The sequence below is a fragment of the Monodon monoceros genome, unplaced genomic scaffold, assembly GCF_005190385.1.
Source record: "Monodon monoceros isolate NGI ecotype Baffin Bay Population unplaced genomic scaffold, NGI_Narwhal_1 Super_Scaffold_16, whole genome shotgun sequence".
Classification (NCBI taxonomy): domain Eukaryota; kingdom Metazoa; phylum Chordata; class Mammalia; order Artiodactyla; family Monodontidae; genus Monodon; species Monodon monoceros.
In genome coordinates this window covers 69382551-69394652 of record NW_021703772.1, presented here as the reverse complement: position 1 = coordinate 69394652, position 12102 = coordinate 69382551, and the positions used below count along the sequence as shown (strand labels likewise).

General features: G+C 35.1%; 1 protein-coding gene across 1 annotated transcript in view; it reads right to left on the bottom strand.

Moving 5' to 3' along the window:
- Window positions 1–12102, bottom strand: part of FAP (fibroblast activation protein alpha) — a 71271-nt gene that overhangs the window by 37214 nt on the left and 21955 nt on the right. Inside the window, exons 7-12 of the mRNA XM_029225403.1 lie at window positions 10690–10762; window positions 9865–9985; window positions 8814–8968; window positions 6688–6791; window positions 4761–4896; window positions 1111–1155 (exon numbers count right to left, since the gene is read on the bottom strand). Of these exons, the coding sequence (XP_029081236.1) occupies window positions 1111–1155; window positions 4761–4896; window positions 6688–6791; window positions 8814–8968; window positions 9865–9985; window positions 10690–10762 (634 nt within the window). The remainder of the gene's footprint in view (window positions 1–1110; window positions 1156–4760; window positions 4897–6687; window positions 6792–8813; window positions 8969–9864; window positions 9986–10689; window positions 10763–12102) is intronic.

Genomic DNA, 12102 nt, shown 5'->3' with positions numbered 1-12102 from the left:
CATCCCATCTTAATTTAAAGTTTTACAAGACATCATCTTAGAATTGATTTCTGAATTCTTTATCATCCCTTGTCTTGGGTTAATGTGTTAAACTAGCTCTTAAGAATTTCTTTTTTCTTTGCATGTATCCAAATTTCAGAAGAAGCAGCCTTTTTTTCCCACCCAAATGCTAGTTGAAATCAACCACATGTGTGTGGTAAATGGACTATCCACACAGCATTCACTTATTATCTGTCCTAGTTTGTATTCTCCATATAGGATATAAGATACAACTGATATTTTCCTAAAACATGATTTATTTTTACACAAAAAATCCTTATAAATCACTGAATAAAACTATCCAAAAAAAACCCAGATATATGTGATCACAAACCATAACAAAACACACACTTCCCTATTTGATACCACTTTACTTAAAAACTAGAATGAATATGCATATATATGAAATACATCTAATCATTTTAATTTATATAAAATTTAATAAGCGGTAGGTTGTCTCTAAACCAAGGATACCCAATGTAATTATTTTCCTTGGATTCAAATGGCTAATAATTATTCAGATTATTTTAAGCAAATCAGGGATTGTGTTCTCTTTTGAAAAATGATCTTTATTGTATTTTTAAAGAGGTAATATTAATTATGGATATCAGAGAGTTGATTGAAAAAGTTAAGTTTGGAACATGAGGTATATGATTTATTCTTAATAGAATTCTAATATATACACATTAAAAATTGTCTGGGGCTTCCCTGGTGGCACAGTGGTTGAGAGTCCGCCTGCCGATGCAGGGGACACGGGTTCGTGCCCCGGTCCGGGAAGATCCCACATGCCGCGGAGCGACTGGGCCCGTGAGCCATGGCCGCTGAGCCTGCGCGTCCGGAGCCTGTGCTCCGCAATGGGAGAGGCCATAGCAGTGAGAGGCCCGTGTACCGCAAAAAAAAAAAAAAAAAAAAAATTGTCTGGCACAAAATTACTGAAGGGATCACTACCTTTGTGTTTTTTACCTTGATATTTTTCTATAAAAGCAAGTAGTGCCAGTTTGGATACATTTCAAATAGTCCTTTGATAGCTGAGAATTTCATGAAAAGATAAGGAAAAGATAGCAATCATACTCCACCAGCCCATCCAGTTCTGCTTTCTTCTGTATGTTCCTGGGTCTAAAAGAAAAAAAAGATCAAATAAAGCATAGTATTAGGAGGACAGTTTTCCCTAAATATAATCTGGACATTTGAACAAGTTAAGCTTCCTGGTCGGAGTATATTATTGCTAGTCAACTAACTTCACACTTGAGTTTAAGATGACTATATTCAAAATCTAATACAACAACACCATGGCGTACACAAGGATGATCTAAGGGCTGTATCTTATTGCAAACCATTCATAATTCTGGTTAAATTTTCCATAAGGCAGTGACTGGAATTATGACAATATCTAGGGAGGCCTAGCACAAGCCAAACACTTGGTGTCATGTAGGTAAAAAGGCATTTCACAGAGGAGTTTAGGTTAAATTTTTTCTTTTCTCAATCTTATGAAGCAGCTAGAAATCTTAAAATTTGCACTGAATCTTATTTTGGTATATGTTTTAGCATAGTACAATCAATCATTTATTGAACAAATATTTAATAAGCCTAAAAAAATGAATAGACTTTTCTAGACAATTAGAGGATAAACATTCTAGATAGAATGAAAAGCATAGAGACAAGGCCAGCTTAGAAAACCACAGGTGGCTCAGTATGGCTGAATGGAGGGTGACTGTGGGATAGAGAAGATGAGAAAATGTATAGGGATCAGCAAGACTGTAGAGAAAATTTTATTCCACCCTAGGAAATTTGGATTTCTCCTGTAGGTAAGTCCTTTGAAAGACTTCAGAATCACAATTTAAAACATATAATTGGGAACATGATACAGAGAATGGATTAAGTGGGTAAGATAGAGGGAAGCACAAAGAGCCATTAGAAGGCTACTGTAATGTTGCAAAAAGGATGCTGAAGACCCAAATCTATGTAGCGGTAGTGAGGGTGGAGCAGAGAAGATGTAGCCAGAGATACATAAAAGTTCGAATCCTCAGAATGAACTTGTAGGGCAAGTGGTAATTGAAAACCTCAGGTATTAGATAAAAATCACCTACGAGAATAATAGAGTTGTGACAGAGACTGTAGGATAATTAGCAACCATTTCCTGTTTTTGCTAGGACTTCAGGTAGGCTACATTTTCCAGGCCCCCTTCCAGTTGGATGTGGTCATGTGATAAGTTCTAACCCGGGATATGTGAGCAGAAGTGACCCGTGCTGTTTCTGCACTTAATCTGTAAGACCCTCTCACATGATCCTCCATTCTTTTTCCACCCCCCCGCCCCAGTGAATGTTGATGACCAGGTTTGAATAACCTTGAATATCCTTAGAAGCCACTAGATGAAGATAGCAGAAATGTTATCAACCTGTGTTCCTGAATGACTCTGTTAAGCAGGGGACCCCATCCCATACCCTCACCATTCCCCACTTACCTGGACTCACTATTAGATGGTTACATGAATATGCAAAAACTTCCTATTGTATTAACCCACTGAAATTTTGGAGGGGTTTTGTTGTTGTAATTGTTATAGCAGTTAGCCTATCTTGCAAATACGTTAACTTGGAAAATAATAAGATTTCTAGAGAAGTCAGAAGAGGAAGAGCTGGAAAGGAAAAGAACAGTCAGTAAAGTAGAAAGAGAACCACGAGAGAGTACTGTCAAAAAAAGCAAGGGAATAATAAATTTTAAAAACACAGTTTGGATTTTCTCTTACAAGGATAGGCCAGTGTCTCAGAGAGAACAAGTTAAGACAAGACTTAATAAAGCAAAACTTTTTTGATTCATTATTTCTAGTTATTAAGATAAAATTAATTTTAATTCCCTTTTCAGAGAAGAAAGAATACTATGATGTTTCTCCCCCAAACTACAAATTTCTTAATAAATCTTATTAATATAGTTATATTAAGCAATTATTGTCAGTTTCCTTTGCCTCTTTGTTTTGGGTATGACTCCCAACATGAATAAAGTGTTGCCAAGTCACGTAACCTTAAATGTTATTTGTTTTCAAAACAAAACACACACACACACACACACACACACACACACAACACACATACCCCCCAGTCATGAGTATGGTTACTGGAAAATTCAACCCTGTTTTTCTTAAATCTGAAAATATGTTCCATGAACTTACCAGACTATTTTGAAACAGAGGTTGTTTTGAAATTCTAAGGTTATTCAAACCTGGTATTCTAAACTTAATCATTGATTTTGGCCATAAAACTAAAGCTTATATTCCAGGGAATTCCACATCTCATTGAATGAGCATCTTATATGTTCTGTCAGTTTGGATTAAGTTGTCTCAGATTTGATAAATTAGAATTTCAAATTCCAAAGCAATCACAGTTTTAAATGCCTAGTTTTAAGAGCTAAAAATTGTATCTAAATGACCAATCTTATAGTTTTAAACTAGTAAAATTAAAGCAATAATTCCTAGTATCTAGATTCAATGAAAACATTAAAGATATATTCACCCAAAGCTGACTAATCAGACTGATGGCTTTTAATTAACTAGAACAATCAAGTTTATTCTTCTTTTTTTTTTGCCTATGATACTGCATTAAAGCCAAAAAAATCTTTCTGCTTTGTATATCAAACTATAAATAAGATAAAAATCAGCTCTAGCATATTCCATCAAAATTAGTCAAGCTTCTTATAGACACAGTAGTGATTTAAAAATATTTTTAGCCTGAGTAATGTTGACTATTATAGTCCTGATATACTTCCAAACAGATTCATATGACTTTTTTCTTGCAAAACATAATGTCCTAATTTCTAGATGGAATTTAGTGTTTTACTTTGATTGCTTTGTGCTTTTTTCTTACTTTATAAAATAGGTTTATTCTATATTTGGTTTAATGAAACATTTCTTCATAATTAGATGTCTCATGAAATGTACCCATAAAATTTCCTATTTAAAGAAAACATTTTGTGTTTCTTAGTCTTTAATATGAGTACTTATGAACAGGCTTATTTTGAAGATTTTCTATTGGTGAAGTAGTTTTCTGACTCATTAATTCAACAGATTATGTTTGGATTTGAGCAATAAAAACAATTAAAACTCAACAATAAATCTGTGCCTAGTTTTTAAGTTTTTTCTCCCTAAAATTAGCACAGTATTGAGCACTCTTCTAAGATAACAGGATAGCAAGATAATTTGATCTGTTTCATGTCATTCTTAGTTATCTACGTTTGATTTTCAAATGGGAGTATTTGGCTTTCCTTTGATAATATTTGTTTACTTTGGAGTTTTTATTTTTCAGTTTTGACACTGAATAGAACATGCTACCATTTGCTAATTCTTTTGAATAGAACACATCTATTTCCTTAATGGACCCCTCTTATCTTTTCATCTTCATTATTTTGCTTTTTTTGACTGCCAACCTTATAATCTTAAAAGGATGGATTTCCATCCTAATGGAAATTTCCATCCTACTGATTTTCCCAGTATTACACTGTTTCATTTAGTCTTTTTCTCTATTCAGTTTCAATGCTAAAGACTTTCAAGAAAACAAAAGGTATCTTATTTATTTAATAAAAATAATGAAACTTTGAATAGAGAGTGTTTTTTTGCAATCGGGAGTTGAGTGCAGTAATTCTGCTTTATAATATAAAATGTCAGCTATAAATAAGTCACCACTCTTGTACTTTCATCTTCAGAAACACACCTCTGTGGTTTTAATACAACTTACCTTTGGACAGCTCCATGTCTTCCAGTCTTCCCTGAAATCACATATAGATAAGACTGAAACATTCTGGATTCTTTTCAGCCACTGCAAACATATTCGTTCATCAGTAACCCATGTAAGCCAACTGAAATAATAATCACTGCAAACAAATCAAAACAGACAGTCACAACCATAAATCAATATCACATTCAAATAATTTCTTAATTTGTGCTTTCTAAAGGATTTATTTTATTATCTGAAATATTTATTCCATAGATAAGGAAGGCAAAACATTCCTTTCTCTGCAGAGAAAGTTTAAATATACCTGCTGACTTTTAAAGAATATCTATAAGAGAGTTCATTCATCTAATAGAATTAGTTTACACTTGAGTTTTCTCCCAGTTGGGATTTTTATAACTCAGGAAAAAATTTAAGACGGAAGGCCAAAGCTACTGGTCAATCTAGAGGAGAAAAAGCATTAAACTGGCTATTTTCCCATAGCTAAACTCAAATTTTCGCTTCTTAACTAGTTGAAAGAGAGCTAAGTGGGTAAAAGATAGGCAGGCTTGTGTTGGAAGCCGAGTTTTAGCTGTGACCATGGTCAGGGGTTGAAATTCAGGTTAATAAAATGGAGATGATGTATGCAAAGCAACTCAAACAATGCTTGGCACAAAGTGGATGTCAATGAAAGGCAGCAGTGGTTACTTGGCTCTGAGGGTGAACTTGTAGTTAAGAGGACAGCAATATAAATGAACCACAGAATGTTAGACATTAATATAAAAGGAATCGCAGAGCTAGAAGGGGTCTCTGGCTCAGATTCTGGCTTTATCTCCTACTAGTTATACTACCTCAGGCTAATTACTTAACATACCCAAGGCTCTGTTTCTATATAAAATGGGAATAATAATAGTACCAGTTTTAAAGCTTTCTGTACAGATCTACTGAGAACGCTTAAAGTGCTTACAGACTATGCTCACTACATAGTGAGTGCTCAAAAAATGTTAGCTATTACTATGGTATTGTTAGTATTTTACAGATGCTTAAACAAGCCTCATGACTCCGTACATGATGCTCTTCCTATCATTCTGCTTGCCTCCTAAGGAGAATGACACATAAAAAACCAGATGTATTCAGTCAAGTTTTCATCAACTAGATTAGGGTGGGGAATAATGGATAATTTAAAAAATGAAAGCCATTTTTGATTATCTGAGAGGGGATTCATCTTGGCAAAGCCCAGCAGAGGCCTCTGATGAGGTTTTTTTTCCTATTAGTGATCAATTATATGGCCCCGGTGGGATAGGGTGTGGGAAGGGGTAAGGAGGGCCACCAGACAAGGGCTTGCGGACCCCTCCCCTTTACCCACTTCAACCTGAATGACCAGGACTAATCAGACAAGATGTACATAGGGCACCATGCTGGGGAAGTGAGAATGCTTCTGTCCCTGTCTGCCTGCAGTTAATCCCCAAACAGATAATTCTACAACCAGACCGTTTCAAATAGACTGCATACTAGTGAAAAACGCTGATATTTGGAGAGAGTTGGCGTATCTTCTCCTGTTTGTCATACACATGTGATAAGCATGATCTACAAACCCTGGGAGAAAGTAAGTCAGACTTGGAAGAAGCCAGGATGAGGATATATATGAATTTTACTATCTCTCTGTTTGTCTCTAGCTTACACTCACATATCCAGAAGTAGCACTTAGACTGAGCACCATGGTCATCTTTACATGTGTGAAAAGGGCTAATATTTTCAAATCAATTTAAGAAACTTATTTGTGAATTTCGATTTTGCTATATATTTAGCTGGGCATGCTAATTTTATTTATTTATTTATTTTTGCTGTAGCATATACGTCATAAACTCATTAGAAAAGAAATGTAAACCTTGATGAAGAAATTTCAGTGTTAAAATTCAGTTGGAAAAGTAGGAAGCAACAGAGATGACTATACCTTGAGGCTATCATTGCTGGAACTGGCACTTCTCTGGGACCTACATGCTCAGGGTAAGTGGCATCAACAATAAAGATCCGAACAATGGGATTCTTAGCTCCAGCCTGTGAAGAAAATGGAGATATATAAGCTCATAAAATTCTAATTATCACCAACTTTTTAAAGACAGTTTAGGAATTTAGGCATATTTTTATAAGCTAACTATGTTAGGTATATTATTGTTGAAAACATTCCAATTATAACATGACCACGAATTTCACTGCAGTGCAATTACAAATATTGTGCAACCAGAATGAAAACACATATTCTAAGTGATTAATGAGGGAGCCTTGATTCATAGGGAAAAATATTTGGGCTATAAAAATCAGTTCCGTAAGTGATATTCTCTTTTCTGACTTTTAAGACAGATATTTCCCATTATAATTGTTATTAGGATAATTAATTATAATAATATTTCTTCACGTGCCACAGGAGTGCCGAGGGGGATTGATTTTGGGAAGAGAGGGTGAAGAATAGATAATAAAAGATACCTTTTGCTTTTACCCTGTAATTTGGTCTAGGACAATTACCAGACAGTCTACTAGCTGGTTACATTATTACTGCAATCAATACTCCCAAATTAGGAAAATTCCACCTCAAAATAAAGTGTCATGGGATTTATGCTGTTCTTGCTTTGTGCTTTACGTGCTAGTATATGCCCTAGATTTACATGACAGTATAGTTCATGCCCAGACATCTTCTTAGAGTTCTGTTACTTTACCACAGAAAAAGAGAATCTTATAATTGTCAAACAATTTAAATCCACAAAATTTAGATATATAGCCATAAATGGCTCCATGCTATTTGGCTTTATCTAAGAAATTGTCCAGGCTCTCCTCACACCTTCCTGTTTCACTCTGAGGTTTAGGTGGGACTTTCTGCTTCTTTCAAGTTGTCTCACTTCTCAGTTCAATGTCAGATGTTTCAGCAACTTCAGCCTTCAAAGAAACATGAGAATTTGGGTCCTGACTTCTCTGTCCATGTGAGTTTCTCCTCAGTTCTAGATTTCTTCATCTCTTCCTGCACCCTACCACCTTCTAAAGATCCAAGTTCTTTTACGTCTTTTGGGTTCCAAGTATCATACCTCTCACTTCCAAACATCTTAGCTTTCAGACTTTATATACAACCCTGAGGGGTCTCTTACCTAAACACTCATCTCCTACCCATTGCCTTTTCTCAAAAGACTTTTAACATAAATTTTAGACTATCTGGAATTTCTATTTCTCTCGCGATGGTCACTTTGAATTGCTTTGGAATCCACTTGTGTGTATGCATATCCATCCCGTCTTTGTCACATATAGGGACCCACTGGCTCCATCTATGACAGTGTTCCCCTTGGCAAGGGAAAACAATCGTGACTTAAGAACAAAGAGCTAAATCCTAAAATCACTTCCACTCCTTGTGCAAGAGGAGAATTTATGATTTGATTCCCTTTCAGATTTCTTGTCTAAATTAAATTGGGATACGACGTTTCTCCACCGTGACCTGGCCATTCTTCTTTTGCATACAGGTTGACTGTCTTGAGACATGGGACTGCATGTGAAGTATGTAAGCTAAGGATTCTAGAATGTTTATATGAGAAACTGAGGGCTTACACCATGTCTAATTCCCTCAAAGAAGAACCTAGGCTTATAAACTTAACCTACCATGTATGTCCAGAAAAGACCGTAACTCAGGCTTACTTCGACCTGACAGGAACACCACATTCAACATTTTAATTTCCCATTCTACTTTGAATTTACATGAGAATTCAAGAGGGAATTGCAAAACAGAACTTTACCCGAATTTGGAGCATGAAATATGAAAAAAATTAAAATTAAGTTAAGCTTGTTTTTCCTCCATGATCTAGACCATATGTTTTTCAAAGACTCTGCAATGGTTTTTGCAAAGACTACTTCATCCAGCCCAACCAGATGTCCAAAGCAACAGATGTCCACATAAATAATAGAGCACAGTACAATGTTTGCCTTACAATGCACAAGGATAAGAAGCTCTCCAAACTTGTTGATCCCACCTCTATTCATGGTATTGGTTGCTCATTTTGACACCAGGGAAATGGAAGCATCTGCTAAAAGTATTCCACATACCTTTGGGTATGGAATATTTATTGTTCTAGGATATTGTTCATCGCCATAATAGGAATAGGCAATAACTGGTATCTCTGTATCATTAAATTCTGCATATGCCAAAAATTTTCCATTAGGAGACCACCAGAGAGCATATTTTGTAGCAAGCATTTCCTCTGAAAAATAAATACTACCATATTAATTACTATGACAGTGTACTGTTAAAATCATCATAAATACTTCAAAGTACATTGTATACAGCCATTTATTAACTGAAATAATATATTTAATGTGGATGTGACATATGCCATGATTTGGTTATCAAAAGATAAATGATCTAGGTTTAGAGGAATAGTTTAACTTAATACCCCATATCAAACATCAATTAGTCTTCTGGGGAATTGACATTAATCAGAAATGTAACTTTTAAAATAAATAGTAAGCATTTCAACAATAATTAATTTTCCCTTTTGGGGCCACTCCTGATTTTTACAGTCATCTAAAGTAGCCAAAACAAGGAGAACTGTACTTATACTACAGAGTGACATAAACTTGAAAGTTGACTTTCTCTCCTGGGAATATTTTTTAAAAACCAGTTAATTCAGTTATATACATTTTTAATAAAGGCAAGTACTAGAAGACCTTTTAAAGTCCAGTTAATTCCTAGATACTACATGACCCAGAAAGAGGACAAAATTCATGAGAGCACCAAGAGCCGAGAATATTTTCCTGCAAAATAATACAGATAGTTGTTTAGTTTTGGAAAAAAGGTTTATTTTGCAAGAAAAAAGCAAACCCAAGAAAATGTACTAATACAGCATCTAAGGACCATATACTTCTTGGAATATAAATTACTACCACTTTATAATGCTCATGAAAATAAATTCTGCAAGTCAGATAACAAGATTTTGTTCTTTCAGAATTTGCACGTCCTGTTCATAACCTGATAACAGCTTTCAGAAATGCCACCATTCATCTCAGTAACACACCACTCATCTAAACGTTACTAAACGTGTGCGATTATTTTCAATTAAAAGCCTAACGGCAGCAGTAAAAAAAAGAATACACGTACCTTCATAAACCCAGTCTGGGATTCCATTAAATATTTTATTTTCTTTTCCATTATATGTTATTTGAAAAGGTGGGTCTTCTGGTCTTTGTTTCAGATAGATATTGTTTTGATAGACATATGCCTAGAAGTGGTGGTAAGTTAGTTAACAAGGAGAAATTTCATAAGAAATACAATAAAGCCTGCATGTTTGTGTTAATCATTCACCTAATACTTTTAAAAAGAGTGATAATCCAGATGCAAAAAGGCTCACAACTAAGATATCATTTTAATAAGTCAAGAAACCCCAACCAACTTATACTAACATTATGATTTTTAACATAACATAAAAATTATGATTTTAACGTCTATATATTAAATAGAGAATAAAGTCTGCTATTATATTCGTTGCCTTTATTACCTAAATAAATAATTGTGTATATTGACAGAAAGTCAAATAAATCTCTGAATATTAATAGCTAGCCAGATCTAATCTTTATTTAGAGTCCTTAAATAAGAGCTTGGACAAAATTTCATGTTGTCTGAAGCTAGTCTGGGAAACTTGTGAAAACCATATTTTTCCTGAGCTTTCTGGCACAACGCATTCTGGCTGAGTATAAGGATAAAGTTTTTGACTGCGATATTTAAAGAAGTCTATCCATGAGCTTGAGATTTTACGGAATTCTCAGATGGGTTTCAATTTATCAAAACTCTTCCCGTTTTTAACCACTTAAAATAGTCATAAATGTATTTTTTTTTCTTTCAGGCATGGAAATTTAACAAAGGCCAAAATCAAATGGCTCCTCTTTTATTTGAATGATTAAACACTTCTATAATTTAAACATTTACTAATTTACTCCCAACAGGCGACCAGCATAAATATTGAATTGGACGAGGAAGCTCATTTCTTCTTATAAACTCTCTAGAAGAAAAGAAAGAAAATAAATAAATAAACTTTGCTGTTCAATGCAAATAACAGGTATAAAAAGAAAAAAATAAACAATAAACATAAAGCATCATCGTTTCTGCTTCTTCAAACCTAATGGAAAAAATGTGACAACATGGGACAGAGGACATGGGGTAGTAGCTGGAATTCTTCACTAGTTACTTACAGGTCATTTAACTTCTGACCTTTTATATTGAGGTGAGTGGATTAAAGGGTTATAGACTGAGAAAGTGGGAATACCTCCAGAAATTACCTAATGGAACCCCCCTCATCTTATAAAAAATAAACTTGAGGTTAGAGAAATGATATGACTTTTTAAACATCATATCACTAGCTCTTGGAAGACCCCTCATTAAACTCAAGCCTTTTAACCCTCAGGACTGTAAAATGTGTACACACCAGGCTGAGATGGTTGCTGAAGCCTTCCAGCTCTGAAATTCTATAATTGTGCTGAAGTTTAATATGTACTCTTCCACATTTTCATTCACAACCGCCATCTCTGTGAATGCATATGCATTTCAAATTTTTGAAAATAAGATGCCATTTGACAATCTCCCCAGGGATCTGACTTGAAATCAGAAAAGGAAAGGAACATCTGATCTCAAGCTAAACTGAAAAAACAGATCATATACTGGGCAGTATGCCTTAAGCTTGAAAGTCCTCCACTCCACCCATGGGAAAATTTCAAATATATTATTGACCAAAAATCTCACTTTGATGCTTAGAGTCGCCCTGCAAATACTCAGTTGACTGACTTGCACTGTGGAGTTTCTACAGTTCTTCAGCAAGGATGCGTTCAGAGTTTTATAAGTGTTAAAGAGTTGTAGGGTGCTGTGCTTAAGTTTTGACTATTATCTTCTTGAAGACTGTATGAATAGTTTCATCAAGAATGCTTTTGTGGAGATGCAAAACTAGACCTGCCTCCAAAGTATAATGTGAAGAGCCTGAAGGAAGACTCCTTGTCTGCCCCCTCCAAAAAAAATCTCTCCAACCTGGACCTAAACATATGCTTGATATTTCTACTTTTCCCATTCTTTTAAATTTTGGACACCTGTGAAGATGTGCAGTACACGTTACCTTGATTTAACTTATTAGGTCATGAAGTATGAGGCCTAGCAACCAATGAGGGAACATGGCACTGGACAGATCAGCTTTGACTGGAGAAAGAGTGATGTCCCCGGAGGAAGGAGACTATTGGTGCTGCAGTGGGAATCCTGATTGCTGGAGGGCAGTTTATGAGCACCAGGCCCCTGGGAAGTCTGGAACAGATCAACATACGAGGGCACAGGCAAAAGAACGTCCCAGAAGAGAAGACA